Source organism: Prionailurus viverrinus, chromosome C2, assembly GCF_022837055.1.
Source record: "Prionailurus viverrinus isolate Anna chromosome C2, UM_Priviv_1.0, whole genome shotgun sequence".
In the NCBI taxonomy this organism is placed as follows: Eukaryota; Metazoa; Chordata; class Mammalia; order Carnivora; family Felidae; genus Prionailurus; species Prionailurus viverrinus.
In genome coordinates this window covers 433,123-460,789 of record NC_062569.1, presented here as the reverse complement: position 1 = coordinate 460,789, position 27,667 = coordinate 433,123, and the positions used below count along the sequence as shown (strand labels likewise).

Below are 27,667 nucleotides of genomic sequence, written 5' to 3'. Positions count from 1 at the left end.
AAAGCAAAGTACAATAAAACAGGGTAGGCACACTAAGCTAGGACTTTCATAAAAGTAAAGCGGATAAAGCAAACTTACAGAGAATGAGGGAAACCTGTATATAAAAAACCTATTGCAAATATCATGCTCAATGGTGAAAGACTGAAAACTCTTTCCCTTAAGATCAGGAACAAAGGCAAGGATACCTACTTTCATCACTTCTGTTCAGCATAGTCTAGCCAGAGTAATTAGGCAAGGCAAGGAAATGAAATGCATCCATTTTGGAAAGGAAGAAGTAAAATTATCTCTGCTTGCAAGTGATATGATCTTATATGTAGAAGTACTAAAAATTTGACACCAAAAAAAAAAAAACCTATATGAACTAAAATATGAATTCAGCAAAGTAGGATATAGAATCAACATGCAAAAATCAGTTGCATTTTTGAGCAATCTGAAAAGGAAACTATAAAAACATTTCAATTACAACAGCATCAAAAATAATAAAATATTTAGGAGTTAACCAAGGAAGTGAAAGCCTTGTCTAATGAAATCTACAAAGCATTGCTGAAAGAAATTAAAGAAGGCCTAAACTAGTGGAAACACATTCCATGTTCACAGACTGGAAGACTTAATATTGTTAAAATTCAGCGCAGTCCCTATCAAAATCCCAATGACATTTGTCTGCAGAAATAGAAAAAACTATATATTATAAGGAATACCAAAACAATTTTTTTATTTTCATTTTTTTCAAGTTTTTAAAAAAATTTATTATTTAAATTCAAGTTAGTTAACATAGTATTGATTTACTGGTGTAGTATTCATTTCCAGAGTAGAACCCAGTGATTCATCATTTATATACAGCGCCCAGAGCTCAATCCAACAAGTGCCCTCGTTAATACCCATTACCTACTTAGCCCATCACCCCACACAGCTCGCCTCCGGCGACCCTCAGATTGTTCTTTCTATTTAGGAGTCTCTTATGGTTTACCTCCCTCTCTGTTTTTATCTTATTTTTCTTTCCCTTCCCTTATGTTCATCTGTTCTGTTTCCTAAACTCTGCATATCGAAGAGCAATCTTGAAAAAGAATAAAACTTGAGGAATCAAACTTCTGACTTGAAAGCTTCCTACAAAGCTACAGTAATCAAAAACTGTAGTACTGGCATAAAGACATAAAACCAATGGAATAGAATAGAAAGCCCAAACATAAACCCTCATGGATATGGTCAAATGATTTTAGACAGTGGTGCCAATACTACTTCATGGGGAAAGGATAGTTTTTTTCAACAAATGGTGCTGGGAATGCTGGCTATCCAACATGCAAAAGAATAAAATTAAACCCTTACCTAACACTATATACAAAAATTAATTCAAAATGGATCAAAGACCTTAATGTACAAAATGTACAAAAATAAAGCTCTTGGAAGTCTTAAGGGCAAAAGCTCCACAGTATTGGTTTCACAGTAATTTCTCAGGTATGACACCAAAAACACAGACAACAAAAGAAAAATAAACAAATTGGACTTTATGAAAATTTTAAAAATTTGTGCATTAACATACAGTATCTAAAGTAAAACAGCAACCCACAGAATGGGAGAAGATATTGGCAAATCATATATCTAACAATGGATTAGTATCTAGAATATATAGAGAACTCCTAAAACTCAACAGCAAAAAAAAGCAACCTGATTGAAAAATAGGTAGGGGCGCCTGGGTGGCGCAGTCGGTTAAGCATCCGACGTCAGCCAGGTCACGATCTCGCAGTCTGGGAGTTCGAGCCCCGCGTCGGGCTCTGGGCTGATGGCTCAGAGCCTGGAGCCTGTTTCCGATTCTGTGTCTCCCTCTCTCTCTGCCCCTCCCCCGTTCATGCTCTGTCTCTCTCTGTCCCAAAAATAAAATAAACGTTGAAAAAAAAAAATTTTTTTTTAAAAATAAAAAAAAAAAAAAAAGAAAAATAGGTAAAGTACTTCAATATACGTTTTTCCCAAGAAGATGTACAAATGGCCAATAAGCACATAAAAAGATGCTTAACGTCATTAGGGAAGGGCACATAAAACTACATGTGACACCACCTCACACCCATTAGGATGGTTACTATCAAATAAAATGTTAGGATATATAGAAATTGGAAATCTTGTGCACCGTTGGTGAGAATGTAAAATAGTACACACACTATAGAAAATAGAATGGCAGTTCTTCAGAAACTTAAAAATAGAATTACCATATGACCCAGCAATTCTTCTAGGTATATACGCAAAAGAACTAACAGCAGGGTCTCAAAAGATACTTGTACAGTCATGTTCATAACAGCATTATTTATAATAGCTAAAATGTAAAGAAACCCAAGTATTCATGACAGATTAATAGATTAGGAAAATGTGGTATATACATACAGAATATTCAGCCTTAAAAAGAGGAAATTCTAACACATGCTACAACATGGATGGATGAACCTTGAGGTCATTATGCTAAGTGAAGTCAGTCCATCACAAAGAGACAAATACTGTGTGATTCTATTTATGTGACGTAGTTCAAGTAGTCCAAATCATAGAGACAGAAAGTGAGTGGTGGTTGTGGGGGGCTAGGAGGAGGTGAAAAGGGAGAATTATCGTTTAATGAGTGTAGAGTTTCAGTTTTATAAGATGAAAAAATTTCATGGAGATGGATGAACATTTTGAATGTATTTAATACCACTGAACGGTACACTTCAAAATAATGAAGATGGTGGGGCGCCTGGGTTGGTTGGGGCTCAGTTGGTTAAGCGTCTGACTTTGGCTCAGGTCATGATCTCATGGTTTGTGAGTTCAAGCCCTGCATTGGGCCCTGTGCTGACAGCTCGAAGCCTGGAGCCTGCTTCTGATTCTATGTCTCCCTTTCTCTCTCTGCCCCTCCACTGCTCACACTCTGAGTCTTTCTCTCTGTCTCAAAAATAAATAAACATTAAAAAATAATGAAGATGGTAAATTTTATATTATGTGTATTTTATCACAATGAAAAATTGGGGGGGGGGGCAAGCAATGTAGCAGGTTGTGTCAAAAGCCATCACAATTTTTAAACTTTTGTCACCCAACAGTTTAACCAGGAGAGATTATTTTAAAAAGAGAAGTTATATTAATATTTTAAAATTTAAAAGTAGTTCATGACAAAAGAAGGAGGGTTTCGTGTCATTTAGTGGACTACTTTAACAAATTTTTTCCAACTATCTTTTTTTTTTAGTTTATTTATTTTGAGAGAGAGTGCCCATGTTCCCAAGGGCGGTGGGGCGGATGGGGATGGTGTTGGTGAGGAGAGAGAGCAGAGGAGAGAGAGAAAATGCCAAGAATTATCAATCGCCTCTCCATACCTGGGTGACACAGAGCTCGATCCGACAAACTGTGAAATCATAACCTGAGCAGAAATCACGAATCCGACGCTTAACTGAGCCACCCAGGCACCCCTCTTTTTTTAAACATGCAGTTCCAGTTTTATTAATAAATGATAATAGCAAGCACTCTGAATTTCCCATGTTACCTGCTAAGAAGGCAACTATGCAGATACTGCAAAATGAATATCAGGAAGAACTCATCTGTATGTGCCCAGGAAAAACAGTTGTATATAAAGACGCTTTAAGAAAACCTGAATGTTGGGGCACCTGGGTGGCTCAGTCAGTTAAACATCTGATTTTGGTTTAGGTCATGATCTCACGGTTCCTGGGTTGGAGCCCCACATGAGTCTCTGTGCTCATGGCTCAGAGCCTGGAGCTACTTCAGATTCTCCCTCTCTCTCTGCCCCTCCCCCTCCCTCCCTCCCTCTCTTTCTCTCTCTCTCTCTCTCTCTCTCTCTCTCAAAAATAAACATTAAGAAAAAAATTTTTTTTTTAAAAAAGAAAACCTGAATGTTATTATATTGTATTAAGGTTGTTAAAGGTTATTGTAACTTCAACAATTATTTTTTCTTATTATGCTATTGAACTTTATCAGTAGTTATTGACTTTCCCAAGCATCACCAAGTGATCCAGATAGTAATAAGTATTTTGGGCAGAAATAATTACACAAAAGTAAAGCGCAAAGTAATTTTTATTAAGGCAGTTTCAGCTAAGGTGTATAGATTTTGACCTATGAAATTTTGAAATTGGGAAAAAATAATGAATGATCCCTAAAATTAATGGGGAAAATTTGTAATGGTTAAGTGTTGTATAGAAAATAGATTAAGGAATTGACATTAAGAAGTTACTTTGTCGGGGCGCCTGGGTGGCGCAGTCGGTTAAGCGTCCGACTTCAGCCAGGTCATGATCTCGCGGTCTGTGGGTTCGAGCCCCGCGTCGGGCTCTGGGCTGATGGCTCAGAGCCTGGAGCCTGTTTCCGATTCTGTGTCTCCCTCTCTCTCTGCCCCTCCCCCGTTCATGCTCTGTCTCTCTCTGTCCCAAAAATAAATAAACGTTGAAAAAAAAAAAAAAAAAGAAGTTACTTTGTCAAAGGAAATTAATCTGTACTTTTTAGTAGAATGTTCATAATCATAAACTGGAATAAAAAAACTATCCTTAGGATTAACATGTTGGTGGGGTTAAAATGACATTCTTGTGTGTGTCAGAATAGTCTACATCCACCCCCAATTACACAGTTTCTCGTACATGACTAGGCCAGGCCTGAAGACTCCCCGAGAGCATGGCTCCCTCAGAGTTCATATTGAGACCATGGTATATGAGGTAACTTCGACATATTTCGTGTGGTTAGCACATTGAGTTAGCTCCCGGTCTAGTGCCTAATATGCCTCATTGATTTCAAATGTTGTGTGGTTATTAACTTCTGCTTTAATTTACTTTCATCAAATATTTCTGATGTGGAAATGTACCTTTCAAGAAAATAAATTTATACTACTTGATTTTTAAATATAGAAAATTTGCCTAATTTAGGAAAGATAAATATCTTAAAATCAGCACATGACTTTTATGTTTTGTTTGTTTGTTTTAGTAAACATGTTTATGGAGTACTACAGAAAGTTTCCTCCAGGTATACACTTTGATTTACAAGTGCTAAATGACCTTCTAAATTCTTTACTCAAACATTGTTTATTGAAAGAAGTATTTCAGGTAGTGAACCTCAGCATAATGGTTAAAATGCTGGTAAGTAACCTAAAAATATATACTTTCTAACTCATATGTGAACTTCTCTGTTATGTTTCTTGTTTGTATAATTTAGCAGTTAAATTTCTGTGTTGTCGAATACTTCCTAGAGAACACTTGTGTTTTTCAGCATAAACGAATTTGAGAAACTTAAGGTGTACAGAAAGAAGACATGAAAATGAGTGTAATTTTTTTTGTTTTATCCAGCCTGCTCTGAAAATATTACTAAAAATATTTGAGCATGTGGCAACTATGAAATTAAGGAATGCTGTACCTGCTTTAATTGATATATTTTGTAAGGTATGCTTTATTTTATCTCTTTTATTCTCTGATAGTGACTAACCAAGAAAATAATTCTTTCCACTGACACTCTTAAAGCACTTTTTATCCACATTACTGATGCCAAAGAATTCTGTTTTTCAGAAATGTTCTTTTTCTCTTGAAATAGGATTTATAAACAGACTCCAGTGACTGATAGGCCTTCCCCTTAAATAAATCATTCCAAGCACTCCAGGTGACTTCTTTTTAAGTTGTGAAGTCATCTTTATACCTTAAAAATGATTAAAGAAAACTCTCTTCATCAAAAAGATTTGAGGTCATTTATAACAAAAATAAATATGCAAATCAATATATAAATAGAAAATCATGACTGAAACAAAGGAAGTAGATAGGGAAAAACATGGAGGTTAGGAATTAATTTTATATTTGACACTAAACAAAAAGAAAAATAATTTTCATGGCTTCCTAAAAATATGTTAAAATTTGTACTTTTGGATGCTTACTGGTATTTAGCACTGCATGGCCATCCATTTCAGAATAGGCTAACAGCAAGAAAGCCTGCATTTTCTTTAAGGAGCAGCATTGGAACCACTCTAGCAGATGTACGGATATTTCAGTGAATGCCTCTAGTTCCACTTTACAAAACTTGACAGAATTACCTGCCTAGAAGTTTTTTGAACCAGAAATTACTGATGACCACTAATAGTTGTAGAAAAGCTCGTTTGATACTTCTCAGGAAGTTTACAATCTGGGATAAGGTATAAACACCAGTGCTATGCTAAAGATGAAATGAGTACAAAACAAGATGTACGGACGATAAATTCATTGAGATAACTTGAAAAACAGAAAGAATATTCAAGTTTTGAATTAAAGAATTATTTTCATTTTCACTTTAAATTCTTAAAGTAGGGTGTCTAATTTTGGTTCTCAAACAGTGGAAGAAAATATGCTTCAGACTTTTTAGGTGATTTTTAATTCTGCTTGTCTGCTTATTTCATTTTGTCCACCAGTCTCCTAATTGTTACATACTGGTTTTTAACTTTTCCATATTTGTATAAAAATGATTCCTTTTTCTTTTTTTTTTTTTTTTTTTGTCTTCTACAGTTTGTTGAAGTTGGGATGGTGTTTGACCCAGAACACTTTAACTATATCATCAAGCTCTTATACCAACTACAGGCTTCCCAACAAGAAATAACTGCAGTTCTGGAAATGAAATCCAGGTGAGAAAAGTCATTATAATTAAGGTTAAATTTTATATTTATATATATATATTTTCTATATATTTATATATTTAAATATATATACTTATGGACTTACAAAGGATGAAAGGAAAGCACTTACTTACCACTGTTCAAACACCTGGGTACTTACCCACCATAAGCCCTTCTCCCATCTCTTGGCTCTGTCCTAGTCACATTGTCATTAGTCGGGCTGCCTCTAGACAGCCCTTCTGACCAGCCTTACCAAATCTTTGTCAGTACCTCATTCATCTCCATGCCTGCACATCAAGTGTAAAAGGAATCTCTTATCCTTTGTTTCAGAACTTACTTAATTACACTTACTGCACTCTCTTTTATGTATATAAATTGCGTTAATTCTTTATTTTCTTTCACTTCTTTTCATGTTAGCTATAATAAAATACTTTAAGCCCCTTCTTCATCTGTCTCTCACTTGTTCGGTTTCTCTATGTGGCTCATAGGACTCCCAAGACTTTTTTATTTGGAAACCGATGATAATTATGAGCAGTATCATAATATACCTGTATTGAGAAAAAGGAAAGCCTTGACTTTTACAGAAATTTTAAGTAAACCGTTATATACATAAAGTATTACATATTGTGTTTAAAAGAACCGTGACTTTTGAATGAATAGTTGATAGAATACAAATGGTATTAACCACCAAAGTCCTTGAGAATGCCTAGAAAGTTCCTTCATACAGCTTCCACAGCTGTTGTCATCTCCTTTCTCATTATTTTCTAATACAGAGCTTTTGACTTCCTTGGTTCATAGTGTCCGTAGGCCAAAAGAAGTACATTAATAGTCATATTTATTATGTAGTTAGATGCAAACAAGTTAATAGTAATTTTATGATATCTGACAGAAGGTTCTTAAAAATTTTAAATAACCTGTGAGGCTCCTATGCATTTGCTATAGTGCCCTGGATGTCATGGTACACAGACAGGGAATTGCAGTGATTCTACTAAGTAATAGGACGTCCCTTGAAGCACCAGCATTGAAGATACATTTGACTTCTTCAAGTTCTGGGAGTTGTTTCATTTCTTTAACTAATGATAATTGCAATTTATGTTGTCTATAAAAATTATAATACTCTTCAGGCTACATAAAGTGTTGGGACTACTTAGGAAATAAATTTTTGTGAGAAGAATGTCTAGCATAGAGTTCTGGGATTAAATCCATTTATAATAACTAGAGTACATCGATGTTTTCTTCAGAACATTAAGTCATTCCTCTTCTGATCCACATGCTAACAAGTTGGCTTTTTGGACAGTGGCAGCTATGACAGAGAGCTGAAATGGCTAGCAGATGTTAGTCTTCTGCCAGATTGAGTAGCATCTGGCACAAGGGAAGTGTGCGCGTCCATGTTCAAAAGGAGCAGCAGTACCCTGGTACCCAGAACAGCTATACAACTCAACCCTTCAGGCACTGATTGGGAAAAGGATCTCTTGATATAGGAAGACTCCAGAACAAACCAGCCTTAGTTTTCAAATTTTCAAATTGACACAATCCCACAAATATTTTTGTAGTTTATTTTACAACCCCTAATTTTGAAAATTGTATCCTTAAATACTCTACTACTTCGTATGCTCCCACTTCAAAAGAATTATCTAGCATTTTTAAGAGGAATTAACATTGGTGACCTATTTGATGAAGGACAGACTAGGAAAATAACTTGGTAGTTAAAAGGTACAGTTTATGGTTGGGGATGTGGATGCAGCCTCAATGCAGAAGGAAAAAAAATTAATATTATTTTATATTTGTATTTTCCTGACACCTGTTGAAATAATTACCCTTTTCTCGCCTAGGGAAATGAGTTTCAATAGACACTCATACTTTGATTTTATTATAGTTTTTAATTAGGTAGTTTATAGTTCATTTGGAAGGTTTTCACTTTCAGTAGATAAGGCTGCTAGAAAAAAATTCTAACATTTACTTTCAGGATATCAGTGAGAATGTAGGTGTGTCTATAATTTAGGACATTTAACATACATTTAATGAGTAAATTTTTTTATTTTGAAATAATTTTAGACTTATAGAAATGTTGCAAAAATTAGTATAGAGACTTCCCATGAACCCTTCATCTAGCTTCCCTTCATGTTAATATCCTACATAGTAATGGTGCAGTTATCAAAACCAGGAAATCACTACTGTAAAACCCAATTAACTACACGTCTCAGTGCATCCTCATAGGAGGTACATGGTGCCAATACATTTTAGATAAGTTAACCTTGATAACTTAGTAAAAACAGTGTTAACTGCCAGGTTTCTACATGTAAAGATACTCTTTGCCCCTTTGTAATTAATATTTGGGGGAAGAGACTTTAACATTATACATTATCTGGTTCCTCCTCAAACCTTTACACATTAATTTTAGGATTTATCAGGGGATCTTTCCTGGAGGTTACTACTGTGGTATTTGCCCCATGGTGATTTTGTATTTTCCCTATTTCTTCTACATTTTTTTAATTGGAATTTTGAGTAAAGGAGAGTTGCCCCTTCTTCATTTATTTCTTCATTTATTTATATCAGTATGAGCTCATGTATATTTATTTTATTTTAGGGGTTATATATGATCTAATACTATTATTATTTTGTTGCTCAAATTATTCCAGATTTGACTTTTGGGAAGTGCTTCAGGGTAGTTCCTGTATCCTTCCATCACATTCTGTTCATTTTTCTACCATTTTCTTATTTTTTGGAGCCATAAAGTTGCTTTAAGTGTCATCTTCTGTTTTTCCTCCTGCAACATTGGCGACAACCAAGGAGCTTTGGTTCCTTTTATGGGAGAGTGGTATTCGAAGACCAAGATCTGATCATTGCTACAGGAGCATAACTGCAGCCAGGCCTTCTGAGTGGACAGGGCTAGGAAATATATGCATGTAAATGTGTATACAAAATATGTAAATAAAAATACACATAGGAAATATATGTGTGCCTATATATATAGACATACATATATACACAAAAAACATATTTTTCTCTTTGTATGTATATTTTAAAAACATGAGTTCATACTGACAGCTTGATTCTAATCCAACACCACAGGTTTATTTTAGCCTTCCCTTTTTCTTATTTATAAATTCTTTCTGACAGTGAGAAACCTGACTTTCATTATGAATAATATGTTTAGTCATTTATCCATCCTATCCACATAAAGTGGTGTCAGAACTGCTAACCCATACCCCTGTGGAAAAAAAAATTATTTAGAGTATGGTATTAGTATAAAGTTATTTTTTTTCTTTAGTCTCTTATTATTCAGCCAAAAAAATTATTTCCTCAGTTACTTAGGTTAGTTCTTTTTTTCCTCACTCCTTTCAGTGCGGTTATTCATTTGTAGAACATTGAGGTTATTCATTACTGTTTGTTTTATATTTTGAGTTCTTCCAAATCCTGGTTTTAATTATTTAAGGAGGTATATGAAACATTACTGTTTGTTCTAAGAGTCAAAGCTGTACTAAAATGTATGTAATGAAAAGTGTTGGTTCTCCTTACCCCTAATGCCCTATTTCCATTCCTTCTTTTTACCTGTTTTCCACCTACTCAAGGTAGCCAGTATTTTAGTTTCTGGTTTGTCCTTCTTACAATGTGTAGATAGATATATATATTGTTATGTTTAATTCTTTCTTACATAAAGTGTATCATACAATAAATGCTCTCTTCAGCTTTGCTTTTTTCACTAAAACAGTATATCCTGGAAATCAATTTAAATTAGTATAGGGAAATTTGTCATCCTTTTTTAGAACTGCACTATACTTCATTGTGTGGATATTCATACAATGCTGCAGTGAATAACCCTGAATATATGTATTTTTGTATTGTTGGAGGTATATTTTTATGGTATATTTCTAGAATTGGGATTGCTTGTTCAAAAGGTAAGTGCACTACTGTACAAAGTACTCAGAAAGGTATGGATAACCAAAATGAAATTCTAAGAATATTCAAGTAACCCCAAAGGAAGATAAAGGGAAACAGAACATATAATAAAATGGCAGACTTAAGCTTTTTAGCTTATCAATACTCACTTTAAATGTAAATGTTCTTTTTTTTGAGAGAGAGAGAGAGAGAGAGAGAGAGAGAAAACATGTGCATGTATTTGTGCATGTGCACACATGAGCAGGGAAGGGGAGCGTGGGAGAGAATGAAAGAAGGGGCACGTGGGAGAGAGTGAGAGAATCTCAAGCAGTCTCCTCACTCAGCACCAAGCCCAGTGTCAGGCTTGATCCCACAACCCTGGGATCAGGACCTGAGCTGAAATCAAGAGTCAGATGCTCAGCCGACTGAACCACCCAGCTGCCCCTAAATGTAAATATTCTAATTATAACAAATGACAGCAGTTGGCAGAGTAGATATAAAAGCACGATCCAACTATATACTATCTATAAGAAATTCACTTCCAATATGAAGATATAGGTAGGTTGAAAGTTAAAGCATGGAAAACGATATACCATACAAATGGTAATTTTAAAGAAAGAATGTGAATGGCTGTATTGATTACGGGTAAGATACACTTCAGAGCAAAGAAAATTACCAGAGACAAAGAAGAACACTGCATAATAACAAAATCGTCAGTACACCAAGAATGCTTAGCAATCTGAAATGTGTATGCAGCAGACAACAGAGCTTCAAAATATGTGAAACAAAACTGATAGAGCTGAATGGATAAAATAGACAAATCTATAATTTTAGTTGGAGACTCTATAATACCAAATTACCAAAGAAGATAGTAAGGAAGGAACAAAGGAACTACAAAATAGCCAGAAAACAATTTAACAAAATGCCAGTAGTGAGTCTTGCCTATCAATTATTACTTGAAATGTGACTGGATTAAATTCTCCAAATGAAAGGCAGTGTCTAAATGGATTAAAAACAAGATCCAGCTCTATGCCACCTTCTAGAGACTTACTTCAGCTACAAAGATACATATACACTGCAAGTGAAGGGATGGAAAAAAAAGCTGTTCCATGCACATGGAAACCAAGAGGGCAGGATATACTTTTTCTGAGAAATACTAGACTTTTAAGTAGGAAGAGACAAAGTCATTATATAAGGAAAGGAGTCAGTTCATCAAAGGGTATAACAATTGTATGAGGCACCTGGGTGGCTCAGTCAGTTGAGTGTCCGACTCTTGATTTTGGCTCAGGTCATGATCCTGGGATCATGGGATTAAGCCCCGAATCAGGCTCAGCACTGAGTGTGGAGCCTACTTAACATTCTTTCTCTCTCCCTCTGCCCCTCTCCCTGGCTTGTGCGCTCTCTCTCTCTCCCAAAATAAAAAGATAGATAGGGAATATAACAATTGTAAATATATATATATATATATATATATATATATATATATATATATATACACCCAACATCAGAGCAGCCTAATATCTAAAGCAAATATTAACAGATCTAATGGGAGAAATAGACACCAGTATAATAAAAGTAGAGGATGTCAGTACTTATTTCAACAACGGGTATATCATCCAGCAGAAAATCAGTAAAGAAACATGTGACGTGAACTACACTTTAGACTAAATGGACCTAACAGATATATACAAAACAATTCCATCCAACAGGAGCAGAACAGACATTCTTCTGAAGCACATTCAGACCATTCTCAGGATAGATCATATGTTAGTTCACAAAACAAGTAAACAAAATTTAAGAGGATTGAGTCAAGTATCTTTCCTGATTACAATGATATGAAACTAGAAGTCAATAACAGGAAGAAAACTGGAAAACCCACAGATATGTGGAAATTAAACAGATACTCCTAAACAACCAGTTAATCAAGGAATAAATCAAAAGGGAAGTAAAAAAAACCTTAAACAAATGAGAATGGAAATGCAACATACCAAAATCTATGGGATACAGCAAAAGCAGTTCTAACAGAGACCTTTATAGCGATAAATGCCTACACTAAGGAAAAAGAAGGATCTGAAACCTAACTGAATATGTACCTCAAGGAAGTAGAAAAAGAAGAACAAACTAAGGTCAGGGTTAATGGAAGGAAATAAAGATCAGAGCAGAAATAAGTAGAAACTAGAAAAGCAATAGAAAAACAAAACCAAGGGTTTGTTTTCAAAAAGATAAAATTGACAAACCTTTAGCTACACTAAGAAAAAAGGAGAGATGGAGCAAAATACAAAGGCTATTAAAAGACTAAGAATGGTTACACACCAACTGATTGGACAATCTAGAAGAATTGGATAAATTCCTAGAAACCTACAACTTGCCAGGTCTGAAACATGAAGAAATAGAAAAATTGAACAGACAGTTTTGAGTAAGGAGATTAAAAATCTTTCCATAAAGAAAAACCCAGGACTAGATAGCTTCACTGATGAATTTTACCAGTTAAGGAAGAGTTAATACCAATCCTGCTCAAACTCTTCCAAGAAATTGAAGATGAGGAGACACTTCCAAACTCATTTACAAGTCCAGTATTACCCTGATACCAAAGTCAGACAAAGGTACCACAAAAACTGAAAATCACAGGACATTTTTCTTGATGAACATAGATACAAAATTCTCAACAAAATATTCCCAAACCAAATTCAACTGTGCATCATACACCAAGATAAAGTGGGATTTGTCCCTGGGATACAGTAATGGTTCAACATGTGTAAATCAATAAATATGATATGTCCCATTAATAGAATGAAGGATGGATATCAAATGATTCTCTCAGTAGATGCAGATAAAGCATTTGACCAAATTTAACATACTTTTGTGATAAAAACTCGCAACAAATTATGTATAGGGAAAATGGTACCTCAGTATAACAATGACCATATATGACAAGGCCGCAGCTAACATACTTCACAGTAAAAAGCTGAAAGATTTTTCTCTAAGATCAGGAACAAAGAAAAGATGTCTACTGTAACCACTTATGTTCAGCACAGTGTGGAAGTCCTAGGTGGAGTAATTAGGCAAGAAAAAGAAATCAGGGGTGCCTGGGTGGCTCAGTTAGTTAAGTGTCCGACTTGAGCTCAGGTCGTGATCTCATGGTTCACAAGTTCAAGCCCCATGTCAGGCTCTGTTCTGACAGCTCAGAGCCTGGAACCTGCTTCAGAATCTGTGCCTTCCTCTCTCTCTCTCTGCCCCTCCCCCACTCACACTCTGTCTCTCTCAAAAGTAAATAAATATTAAAAATTTTGATGGGATCTCATCAAAATAAAAAGCTTCTGCACAGTGAAGGAAACAGTCACCAAAACTAAAAGGCAACTGACAGAATGGGAGAAGGTATTTCCAAATGACATATCAGATAAAGGGCTAGTATCCAAAATCTATAAAGAATTTAATCAAACTCAACACCCCCCCCAAAAAAAAAATCCAGTGAAGAAATGGGCAAAAGACTTGAACAGACACTTCTCCAAAGAAAACATCGAGATGCCCAACCGACACGTGAAAAAATGCTCAACATCACTCATCATCAGGGAAATACAAATCAAAACCACAATGAGATACCACCTCACACCTGTCAGAATGGCTAACATTAACAACTCAGGCAACAACAGATGTTGGCGAGGATGCGGAGAAAGAGGATCTCTTTTGCATTGTAGGTGGCAATGCAAGCTGGTGCAGCCACTCTGGAAAACAGTATGGAGGTTCCTCAAAAAACTAAACATAGAACTCCCTATGACCCAGCAATTGCACTACTAAGCATTTATCCATGGGATATAGGTGTGCTGTTTCGAAGGGACACATGCACCCCCATGTTTATAGCAGCACTATCAACAATAGCCAAAGTATGGAAAGAGCCCAAATGTCCATCGATGGATGAATGGATAAAGAAGATGTGGTATATATATACAATGGAGTGTTACTCGGCAATCAAAAAGAATGAAATCTTGCCATTTGCAACTACGTGGATGGAACTGGAGGGTATTATGCTAAGTGAAATTAGTCAGTCAGAGAAAGACAAAAATCATATGACCTCACTCATAGGAGGACTTTAAGAGACAAAACCGATGAACATAAGGGAAGGGAAACCAAAATAATATAAAAACAGGGAGGGGGACAAAACAGAAGAGACTCATAAATATGGAGAACAAACTGAGGGTTACTAGAGGGGTTGTGGGAGGGGGGATGGGCTAAATGGGTGAGGGGCACTAAGGAATCTACTACTGAGATCATTGCTGCTAACAATCATATGCTAACTAATTTGGATGTAAATTTCAAAAAAAATAAAAAAATTTAAAAAAATTTTTTTAAAGAAAAATAAAAGACATTCAAATTAGAAAGAAAGAATTAGAATTGTCTCTGTTTGCAGATTACATGATCCTACATACAGAAAACCTTAAAGACGCCACCAAAAATCGTTAGAACTAATTAAGTAAAGTTGCAGGATGTCATATCCACATACAAAAATCAGTTGCGTGTTGAAAAAGCATTTGACAAAATGCAACATCCATTCATGATAAAAACCCTCAACAAAATAGGGTTAGAGGGAACATACCTCACCATAATAAGGGCCATATATGAAAAACCCACAACTAATACCATCCTCAATGGGGGAAAACTGGGAGTTTTCCTTTTGCAGTCAGAACAAGACAGGAATGTCCATTCTGACCACTGTTATTTAACATAGTATTGGAAGTCCAAGCCACAGCAATTAGACAGCAAATTGGCAAGGAAGAGGTAAAACTTCCACTATTACATGCAGATGACATGATACTCTATACAGAAAACCCAAAAGACTCTACCCAAAAAATTGCTAGAACTAATACATGAATTCAGCAGTCTTAGAATATAAATTCGTTGTACAGAAATCCATTGCATTTCTATATACTAACAATAAAGCAGCAGAAAAAGAAATAAAGGGATGGATCCCATTTACAATTGCACCAAAAACCATAAGATACCTAGAAATCAACCTAACCAAAGAGGTGAAATTTCTGTACTCCGAAAACTATAGAACACTAATGAAAGAAATTGAGGAGGGCACAAGAAATGGAAAGATGTTATTTTGATGGTATCTTCTCAGAGCTAGAACAAACAATCCTAAAATTTGTATGGAACCACAAAATATCCCAAGCAGTCAAAGCAACCTGGAAAAAACAAAGCAAAGCTGGAGGCATCACAATTCTGGACTTCAAGTTATAGTACAAAGCTGTAGTGATCAAAACAGTATGGTACTGGCACAAAAATAAACACATATTTCAATGGAGCAGAATACAGAAGTCAGAAATGAACCCACAACTATGTGGTCAGTTTTCAACAATCCAATTGGGAAAAAACAGTCTCTTTTACAAATAGTGTTGGGAAAACTAGACAGCAACATGCAAAAGAATGAAACTGGACCTCTTTCTTACACCATACACAAAAATAAATTCAAATGGATCAAAGACCTAAATGTGAGACATTAAAATCCTAGTAACCTCTTTGACCTTGGCCATAGCAACTTCTTACTAGATACATCTCCTGAGGCAAGGGAAACAAAACCAAAAATAAACTATTGGGAATTCATCAAAATAAACTTCTACACAGCAAGGGAAACAATCAACAAAACTAAAAGGCATCCTACAGAATGGGAGAGGATATTTGCAAATGGCATATCTGATAAAGGGTTAGTATCTAAAATAAATGAAGAACTTATAAAACTGAATATCCAAAAAATGAATAATCCAGTTAACAAATGGGCAAAAGACATAATTAGACATTTTTCCAAAGAAGACATATAGATGGCCAACAGACACATGAAAATATGTTCATCGTCACCATCTAGGAAATGCAAAGCAAAACTGCAATGAGATGTCACTTCACACCCGTCAGAATGGCTGAAATCAACACACACAAAAAAACAAAACACACATTTTGTGTGTTTAAACATATTCACATATTAAAATATGTTCATTATCACTTACCATCCAGGAAATGCAAAGCAAAACTACCAATTCTCACACCTGTCAGAATGACTAAAATCAATAACCCAAAAACAACAGGTGTTGGCAAGGATGTCAGGAAAGGGGAACCCTCTTGCACTGTTGGTAGGAATGCAAACTGGTGCATCCACTCTGGAAAACAGTATGAAGTTTCCTCGAAAAGTTAAAAATAGAACTACCCTCCGATCCAGCAGTTGCACCACTAGTATTTACCAAAAGAATATAAAAATACTAATTCAAAGGGATACAGGCACCCTGATGTTTATAACAGCATTATCTACGATTGCCAAGTTATGGAAGCAGCTCAGATGTCCATCAACTGATGAGTGGATAAAGAAGTTGTGGTGTGTGTAAAACCTTGGCTTGTGAGGAACTTGTTCTGTGAGTGTTCCACAAGATGAGCAAACATTTCTAACAAATTTTAACTTGATAAACGAGTGATGTCTTGCAATATGAGTAGTATGCAATGCTGAATGTCACATGATCACAACTTAGCCATTGGTTCTTCTCTGTCTCGCTGCAGATTGTGTGTGATCATCTCTCATACTCGGATGCTCGGTCTCAGGCCACAGTGTTTGGCAGAAATCAGTGATTTTTCAGAACGCTGGAAGGTGCCCACAGCTGGTACTACTAGTGTGTTTTTTGTCACTTCAAAGCACCTATGGACAGTCATTTGCTTTTGCATACAAGAGTATGCTTAGGAATGCTTTGCTTCATTCTGGGTCAGGCTGCCTGCAGATATAGACCCTTTCCTCTGCTGTCTTACTGCCTGTTACATTAAATACAGTATATGACAAGAGTTTATTAATACTGTACTGTAGTCAACATGTGTGAGCATATACAATGGCCCCCATGCAGAAAAAGGTTGAAAAGAAAGGCAGTAAGAAGATAATTACAATGGAAGTAAAAAAGGAGAAGTACAGATGAGGTATGCAGGTGGCCAAAATTGCAAGATTTTATAAGAAGTCTATGTCTATATCTCGTTTGCAGAGGAGGAGGAGATAAAGGTATCCCTCATTTCAGATGAGATTAGGGAAATGGGTAAAATGTGAGAAACAGTGCAAGATTTTGGAGAAAAGCACCACCTGATGAAGGCTTTAGCAGTGCAAGCGATGAATCTGTTTAACGACAATGCAATGTCACATTTCCGCAGAATCCTCAAAAGGAGGCGAAAGCAAGTGTGCTTGGAAAGGTTCCTTGTTAAAGTTGCATGAAAAGAAAAAGATTCCACAGAACCAATAGATGGCAGCAATTCCGTTAGAAAGTCATTCTATACAATAACCCTCCTCTCTCTTGTCTCCCTCACACCAGCCACAAAGGTTTACAAGGGGAAGTACAGATTAATTTGTTTATTTTTCTTTATATTTTGTATTTTCTTTTTAATTTTATATTATAGTACAGTATTGTAATCATTTTTATATGGATATTTTTGGGTTGTGGAATGAATCATCTGAGCTTCCATTATTTCTTGTGGGGAAATTGACTTTCATGTACAAGTGCTTTGCATTATAAGCACGTTTCTGGAACAAATTATGCTCGCAAACCAAGATTTTACTGCATGGGGGTGTGTGTGTGCGTGTGTGTGTGTATGCATGCAATGGAATATTATTCAGCCATAAAAAAAGAATGAAATCTCACCATTGCAACAATGTGGATGGAACTAGAGAGTATAATCCTAAGTGAAATAAGTCAGAGAAAGACAAATACCATATGATTTCACTCATCTGTGGAATTTAAGAAACAAAACAAATGACTGTAGGGAAAAGAAGAGAGTGGCAAACCAAGAAACAGACACTTTGTATAGAGAACAAACTAATGGCTACCAGAGGGGAGATAGGCAGGGGGATGGGTTAAATAGGTATGGTGATTAAGGAGGGAATTTGTGATAAGCACCCAGTGTTGTGCAGAAGTGTTGTATCACTAAAGTATATACCTGAAACTAACATTATACTGTGTGTTAACTAACCGGGATTTAAATAAAAACTTAAAATAAAAATTTAAAAATTAAAACACAAAGTTGCATCTCTATATACTAATAGCGAAGTATTCAGAAAAATCAAGAAAACAATCCCCTTTACAATAACCTCTTAACAAATAAATTTACTGAGGAGGTGAAAGATTTATACATTGAAAACCATGAAACTGAAAAGTAATCAAAACAAAAAAAATAAAAAGATATTCTGTGTTCATGGATCGGAAGAATTAATACTGTAAAAATGTCCATGCTACCCAAAACTAACTATAGGTTCAATTCAATTCCGATCAAAATTCTAATAACATTTTTTTTACAGAAATAGAAAAAACAATTTTAAAATTCATACGGAGCTACAACATACCCTGAATGGCTAAAGCAATCTTGAGCAAAAAGAACAAAGTAGGGTATGGTGTATATATACAGAATATGTATTATTCAGCCTTTAAAAAGAAGGATATCCTACCATCTGTGACAACACGGATTAACATGGAGTACATTATGCTAAGTGAAATAAGGCAGTCACAGAAAGAGAGATCTGCATGATCTCACTTGTATGTGGAATCTGAAGAAGTCTAACTCAGCAACAAATTAGAATAGTGGTTACCAGGAGATGGGGATGGAAGCAGATGAGATGTTGGTCAAAGGGTACAAACTTGTAGCTGTAAAATTAGTAAGTTCTGGAGACCTATTTTACAACATAATGACTATGGTTAATCATAACGTATTGTGTACTTGGAATTTGCTGAGAGTAGATCTCGTGTTCCCACCCCCCCATACACACACACTAGATGAGGTGATAGATACATTAACTATCTCAATGGTGACAATTATTTCACAATGTATATACATTTAGTAAAACATGTTGTATATCTTATATACAATTTTTATTTGTCAACATGCCTTGGTTTAACTGGGGGAAAAGTGTCAATAACAATGCTAGCTAGCAAGGGTTTAGGAAGAGTGTCTCTTATATGTTTTGGTGGGAATGTAAAATTATATAGCCATTATGGAAAATAGTTGAGCAGTTTCCTTAAAAACTGAACATATAAAAATCAAGTATAGCATTGAACTATTGGGCATTTATTGTAATGAAATGAAAACTTGTACTCAAAAATTTGTGTACAAACATTCATAGCAGCTTTAATTGTAATAGCCAAAACCTAGGGGGAAAACAGATGTTCTTCAACAAGTGAATGAACAGTTCAGTTGTGGTACATCCATACCAAGGAATACTACTTAGCAATAGAAATCAACAAACTATTGAAACATGAAACAAATTGTTCTCAAAGAAATCATACTGAATTTAAAAAGCCAATCTCAAAGGCCACATGCTATGTGGTTCCATTTATATAACATTCTCAAAATGACAAAGCTGTAGATATGGAGAACCAAGTATGGTTGACAGGGGATGGGGATAGGGGTTGGGGGGTGAGTATAAATGGATAACATGAGGAAGTTCCTTTGTGGTGATGGAACAGTTCTATATCTGTATTGTGGTGATGGTAACATGAATCTATATATGGGATAAAATTGCATAGAACTACACACCCACAGATGAATACATGTAAAAAGTGGTGAAAACTAAATAATATATGTAGCCTAATTAACAGTATTGTAACAATGTCAGTTTCCTAGTTTTTATGTTGTTCTACAATTATGTAAGAAATCATCATTGGAAGAAGCTGGATGAAGAGTACCAGGACTAGGTACTATTTTGAAAATTTCTGTGAGTCTATAATTATTTCAGTATAAGTTTTTTAAGGGTAAGTACATATGTTAGATACAGCCCAGAGGGCTCTACCAATTTGTATACGTGGTATGTATATATACATTATGTTTGTATAGATATGTTGTATTCATGGTGTATATGTTTGTATATGTGGTGTGTGTATATACGTATTTTGGTATATGTGCATATATGTACCTGTGGTGTGTGTGTGTGTGTATACATATATGTACACACACAGATATATATCCATATATCCATATAGCCAGAAACTTCAGAGACTATTCAGCACAGCTTTGCTAACATAGTGTGTCATACTTTTTTCTAGTCTGTTAGGTAACAAATGGTATTTCAGTGTTCTGATTTGCTTTTCTTTTACCATAAATGAGTTTAAAACTTTTCTTTTCATGTGTTTGAGGGCTGTTTTTATACTTTTTGTTGTGAATTGTCTGCTCATGTCCATTTTTCTATTGGATTCTGGTGCTTTGTTCCTTAATATTTTTTTCTAGTTTGTCAGTTGTCTTTTGAATTTGTTTATGGTTTTTACCATGCAAAAACTTTTATTTTTATTCAACCTACATTATCAATCTTTTTTTTATTGCCTCAGTTTTGAGTCATAGTTATTTTTTATTGCATCTGAATTTTGAGTCATAATTTACCTAAACCAAGGTTTTAGAGAAATTCACCCATGTTTCCTTATTTATATGGTTTCATTTCTATAGTTAGGTTCTTAATCTATTTGGAGTTTATTCTTATGTGTGGTGTAAGATACAGATCTATTTTTTTTTTCCATTGGTTGTCCCAGTTTTCCCAGCACCATTTATTTAACTTGAGTGATTTGAAATGCTACCTTTATCAAATACTAAATCTCATATGTGTTTGGGTCTGTGTCTGGACTTCGTATTCTATTCCACTGGACTATTTGTTTATTTGTGCACCAGTTCCACAGTATTTTAATTATAGAGGCTTTAGTAATATGTTTTAACATTTTGTGGGGATAATCCCCTGTTAAGTTTTTCTTTTCCATGTCTCTCTTGCTCTTCTTGCATGTATGTTTTATTGCCTGTAAGTAGTTTGTCTTACCTAACTGCTTTGGCTCCTACCTCTAGTACAGTATTGAATAATAATGGATATGGCCACCTGGGTGGCTCAGTCGGTTAAGTGTCCGACTTCAGTTCAGGTCATGATCTCATGGTTCATGAGTTCGAGCCCTGCTTCGGGGCTCTGACATCTCAGAGCCTGGAGCCTGCTTCAGATTCTGTGTCTCCCTCTCTCTCTTTCCTCTCCCCTGCTACCACTCTGTCTCTCTCTTAAAAATGAATAAACATTGAAAAATTTTTTAAATGAATAATAATGAGTAATAATGGATATGGTGGACATCTTTTCATTGTTCCTGATCATAGTGGAAATCTCTCTAGAATTTTCTCATTAAATACAATAGTAGCTTTAGGACTAAGATATATGTATTTAATCACTCTAAGAAAGTGTCTCTCAGTCCCTATATTCATAAGTGAATTGATGTTGAATTTTATCAGTCTTTTTTAATATCTATGGAAATAATCATGATTTTTTCCCTTAGATTTATTAATATGGTATATGATATTGATGGATTTTCTAATACTGAAGTTGCCTTACATTTGCAAAATAAATACCACTCTGTTATGGTGTATCATTTTCTTAAGATGGTCTTGGATTCTGTTTGTCAATATTTTTAATTTTGTGGTAAAACACACATAATATTTACCATCTTAACCATTTTTAGGTGTACATTTCAGCAGCGCTAAATACATTCACATTTTTGTGCAGCCATCACAACCATCATCTGCGTAACTCTTTTCAATTTTGTAAAACTGATTTGCTTGTTAATATTTTATCTAGCTTTTTTCATCACCGTTATAAGTGATATTGTTCTGTACTTTTCTTTCTTCCGCCTTTATCTAGTTTAAGTATCAATGTTATTTATACTTGATTCATGAAAAGAATTAGGAATTCCATTAAAAAAATTTTTTTTAATCTTTATTTATTTTTGAGAGAGAGACAGAGTGTGAGCACAGGAGGAGCAGAGAGAGAGGGAGACATAGAATCTGAAGCAGGCTCCAGGCCCTGAGCTGTCAGCACAGAGCCGGATGCGGGGCTCGAACTCACGAACCATGAGATCATGACCTGAGCCGAAGCCGGACGCTCAACCGACTGAGCCACCCAGGCGCCCCAAGGAATTCCATTTTAATGCTTATAGAGCATTATAAGTTAATTTGTAGAGCATTGAGACTAATTATCAAAACTAACCCCATAATTTGATGTACAGTAATGGCACCCTCTTCTTCCTTTTTTCTTCTTTTTCTCTTTCCAGTTGCCAAAGGATGTTTCTTCTTCATTTTTGTCGTTTTTTTCTTTCCCAGAAGCTATGCACTTTATAAATTGTGTTCTTTTTTTTTTTTTTCAAAAAAATTTTAAGTTGATTTATTTATTTTGAGAGAGAGCACAAGCAGGGTGTGGGCAGAGAGAGTAAGAGAGAATTCCAAGCAGGTTCCACACTGTCAGCACAGAGCCCAGTTCAGCTCAGACTCACAAACTGTGAGGTCACAAACCTGAGCAGAGATCAAGAGTCTAACACCTTAACTGACTGAGCCACCCAGGCATCCCTAGATTGTGTTCTTCAAATCATACAAACTTTTAAGTTCCTTCTGCGTGATTTGGGTTATAATCTACCCAGTTTTTGTTTTGTTCTATGGGTTTTTTAAAAATCATTTTCAAATTTAGTATGGACTTAGTCTGTTGTATTTTTTTAATCAGTGTTAGGTTCCATCTGTTCAGTTTTCCCCCACAGGGTTTTTGGTTTTGGTTTTTTGGTTTTTTTTTTTTGTTTGTTTGGTTGGTTGGGGTTTTTTTTTGCATTGTTTTTGTTCTGGTCTGTTTCTGCTTATCACAAATCCTTGTGGATCAGCAAGGATGAAGTGGGAGCAGGAGAGAACAAGTGCTGGTTTTAATGTTTTTCTTCTCTTTTTATTCACAATTATTTTGAAGCTTTGGCATTTTCTGTCTTAGTTACTTTACAGGCTGAAGGTATGGTTTCATGTAGAATTTCCTTTTTCATTCCTGTTGCCTATGGTTTGGGGAAGAAATAATGTGAGGTGGGTATCTATGCATTTGCCATTTTCTTCAGCTCTAAAGAATTTTTATAGATACTGCATTCCTTTTTTTCCACTCTCTGAGGTATATACTTTGGAACAAGTGAATTAGGGACAATAGTGACTTTGGGGGGTGTGAACATAATTAATGCTTTTCTATTGTTAAAGGTTACGGATGAGGCAATTTAAACAGAACTGGAAATGTGATTTAGATTCAGCCTTGAATGAAATACAGGTATGACATTTACTTTTTTAAATAAATAGCTGTGATCTCTGAAAACCAGTAATAACAAAGGACCTTGAATAGTAAAAGTTTGAGGAAAAATTTTTAAAATGTGACTGTTATACAAAGAAAGTGCTCAAGAAAAAAGTTTAATTTTTTTAATACTTTGAAATACAAATGTAACTTCTAGAGTTATGGACTATTCTAAAAATAATTCTGGAAATAATTGGCTCATTTCCAAAGTTAACTTCTATCAAGGTATAATAATCTAAGGCTTAATTAGCCTTTAATTCTTATCACTGGACAGACTCAGTGCATAAGAAAGTTGGCTTTCTTGTCACAGTCCATGGATGGCTGCGATATGTGAGATGATAGTGGAAAGCCAAGGCCAGTGTGCCTTTTCCGGGCGTTTGGAGGATAAGAAATGGAGAACTTTCAGGACGATTTTACTGTTTGGTTTAAGATGATTTTTATACTCATGTAGTAATTGTTGGTCTAGTCTTAATTAGTATTTATATCCTTGAAACAATCTGTTGGTATGGAAAACTATTTCTTTGTTTATAATAGAAAATAATGAGAAGATGTTAAATTTACTGAAATTTACTTTGTATTCCCTATCATAGAAGAAATGTAATTCCCAAAATGATATTTGGGCCCCAAATCATAAATGGGGCCAAATAATAGTAAAATGCAATCTGTAAAAGTAGCAAAATAATGTATTTCTCTGGAGACAGCTCAAATCATATTGCTAATTATCTCTTTTCCATAAAATCTATCCTACTGTCTAGTTCAGGTTTGAGGGTGACATCCTTAAGTACATTAGGAACAAGACCATTAAAACAAATGGACATTGCCATCTGGAACTTACAGAGACTGTGCTATAGTCAGAAACACAAATTGTATGATAGAAAGTTTTTTAATGGTATAACACTGCTGGTAAGTTTATAAGACCTATGGAGATTGTCTTATTAATTTCTGTATATCTAATGTCAGCATGTGCCTATTCCATAATATGTTTGCATAATGACAGCTTTCTTTCTCTTTTTTTGTTTTGTTTTGTTTCTAATAATTCTGATAGCATTGTAAAGAAAAAGGTGACTGGACCAAATTGGGAAATTTATACATTAACATAAAAATGAGCTGTGGAAACTTTGCAGATTTCCAGAGATTTTGTGCTTGTATTGCTGAAACACTAACACAAAACTGTAAAGAAGAGAGACCAGGCATTCCATTTTGTGAATTTGCTGAAACAGGTAAAATGTCACTATTTGGGTCTGAGTATTATGTGTGTTAGCGTGGTGCAGTGTTCTTAACAGGAATGTAAAGCTCTTAATATTTTCCACGTTGGGGATAAGTTAATATTGCAGATTTCAGATTTCTCTTTATAAATATTTCCATCTTTTTATTATTAAGTTAGATTATAATGATATAAGGTCAAGAATTGGTGTTTTAATATCTCATGCTTCCTGTTTTATTTTTCTTTTCATTCAGATTGGTAAAACTATTCCTAGCAAATTATACTGGAGCACCTGAATTTTTGAATCATTTAAGTTGTTACTATCTTCACTACAAGTCAACAAAATTCATGTTTTTGAGACTTTTTTGAGCTCTTCGCTGCTATTTATATATTTTTTAAATGTTTATTTGCTTATTTTGAGAGAGAGAGAGAGTGAACATAAGCAGAAAGAGAGTCCCAAGCAGGCTCCCCACCATCAGCGCAGAACCTGACACAGGACTCAATCCCACAAACCGTGAGATCATGGCCTGAGCTGAAATCAAGAGTCAGACACTCAACTGACTGAGCCACCCAGGTGCCCCTTCACTGCTGTATATTCTTTATCAGGGGTCAGCACATGTTTTCTGCAAAGGGCCAGGTAGTAAATGTTTTAGGCTTTACCATTCACATTTAATCTGTGTTACATAGTTTTCTTTTCCTTTCAAACAACCCTTTAAAAATAGGGAAACATGGGAGGCTCCTGGGTGGCTCAGTCGGTTGAGTGTCCGACTTCAGCTCAGGTCAAGATCTCACAGTTAGTGAGTTTGAACCTTGTGTTGGGCTCTGTGCTGACAGCTCAGGGCCTGGAGCCTGCTTTGGATTCTGTGTCTCCCTCTCTCTCTGCTCCTCCCCTGCTCACACTCTGTCTCTCTCTCAAAAATAAATAAACATTAAAAAAAATTTTTTTTTAAATAGGGAAACATGGGGCACCCAGGTGGCTCTGTCAGTTAGTTAAGCATCCGACTTCAGCTCAGGTCATGATCTCATGGTTCGTGGGTTCGAGCCCTGCATCAGGCTCTGTGCTGACAGCTCAGAGCCTGGATTCTGCTTCTGATTCTGTGTGTGTGTCTCTCTCTCCCAAAAATAAATAAAAACATTAAAAAAATTCTTTTTAATAGGGAAACCATTTTTAGCTCTCAGGCTATACAAAAACAGACCACACACCAGATTTGGCATGTAGGCTGTGGTTTGCCGACACCTGATCTTTGGTCTAGTATCAATAATTTCATGTTAATTTGCCTTTTCTGTCATTTTAAATGACTTTTCCACCTTTTCCCATATGCCTACTTTGTGTTCCAGTTAGCAAAGATCCACAAAATAGTGAAGTAGATAAAACTTTGCTGGGAAGAATTGGAATCAGTGCTATGTACTTCTATCACAAGCTGTTGCAGTGGGCCAAGGTATGTCATTAAATTTTGTTTGGGCTTGGTACAGAAAGTGTTAATTTTAAATTTTTTAACAGAATATAGTTAGCACTACAAATTAGAAATTTGCTAATAATGTTACAAGTGGCAAAATGAGTCCCAGACTAGTAAGTGAATTATTAGGTAGTATATTAAGCAAATGTGGAAAGGAAGTATCAGGAGACCAGCTACCCTGAAGTATCTCACTATAGGGAGCACTTGGGAATCTGTGCTAAATACCATTTTGCAAGAGTTCAAGACCTTTTTTTAAAGATGAATCTGGGAAACTCACAACAGAACTTCTTAAAAATCATCTCCTAGAATGCTCTGGAACACTATATCCCATATATCTTGATATCTGCTTTGGGATATCTACATAGAAGTGGTCTAGTTATTCTGGACTGTACTGAACTACCATTCTTTAGATTTCCCTGAGGTGTCAGGTGGTTATAGATTCATTAAAGTGAAATAAAGGACAGGAATATCTAAAACAAGAAGTAAGTGCTGAGGGATAAATGGAGCAGTTGAGAGTGTGGTCAATACTGAATCAACTATTACATCTTTTTGTTACTACTTCTTATATTTCATATAATTGAAGGTGAATTGAATAAGTTATAATTGAATATGTTCAATAACATTTAAGCACAGGGTCACTCCTACATATACAGATTCATGGATATTAAAATTTTTAATGCTTATCTATTTCTGAAAGAGAGAGACAGGGCGTGAGCGGAGGAGGGGCAGAGAGAGAGGGAGACACAGAATCCAAAGTAGGCTTCAGGCACCGAGCTGTCAGCGCAGAGCTGGATGTGGGACTCGAACTCATGAACCACAAGATTATGACCTGAGCCAACATGGACACTTAACCTACTGAGTCACCCAGGCACCCCCATGGATTTGTTTTATTTAAAAAACAACAACAGTGGCACCTGGATGGCTCAGTCGGTTGGGCGTCCGACTTTAGCTTAGGTCATGATCTCACATTTTGTGAGTTTGAGCCCCGTGTCAGGCTCTGTGCTGACAGCTCAGAGCCTGGAGCCTGCTTCAGATTCTGTGTCTCCCTCTCTCTTTCTACCCTCCTCCATTCATGCTCTGTCTGTCTCTGTCTCAAAAATAACTAAACATTAAAAAAATTTTTTTAAAAAACAGCAACAGAATCCTTATATATAAGGTCTTCAGTCTCCAAGCTCTTCATGAGGTTTAGCACCAACTGATGTGTGATTAGTATGTGATCCCATACTGGGATGGGCAGAATGTACCTGGTCCCTGGTCTCACAGTCTAGTTTAAGGTTCATCATAGCATTAATTTCTTAGATATTTAATGCTTGAGAAATTGAGGACTACATGATAAAATCTTTTTGAAAAAGATAGATTTTGCTACAATTTTAAGGCATATTTTAATTTTATTTGGTTAATGCTATCTCTTAAGAGGTTGGTGAGTTTGTACCTAAATTTTGATTTAAAATTTTCAC

General features: G+C 35.5%; 1 protein-coding gene across 5 annotated transcripts in view; it reads left to right on the top strand.

The window, feature by feature from the left end:
• TOPAZ1 (testis and ovary specific TOPAZ 1) overlaps positions 1-27,667 on the top strand; it is a 102,527-nt gene that overhangs the window by 44,209 nt on the left and 30,651 nt on the right. For all 5 annotated transcript variants that reach the window (XM_047876596.1, XM_047876593.1, XM_047876595.1 and 2 more), the window contains 6 exons: positions 4,927-5,078; positions 5,286-5,378; positions 6,462-6,577; positions 23,462-23,528; positions 24,595-24,769; positions 26,092-26,192. In XM_047876596.1, coding sequence (XP_047732552.1) covers positions 4,927-5,078; positions 5,286-5,378; positions 6,462-6,577; positions 23,462-23,528; positions 24,595-24,769; positions 26,092-26,192 — 704 coding nt within the window. The remainder of the gene's footprint in view (positions 1-4,926; positions 5,079-5,285; positions 5,379-6,461; positions 6,578-23,461; positions 23,529-24,594; positions 24,770-26,091; positions 26,193-27,667) is intronic.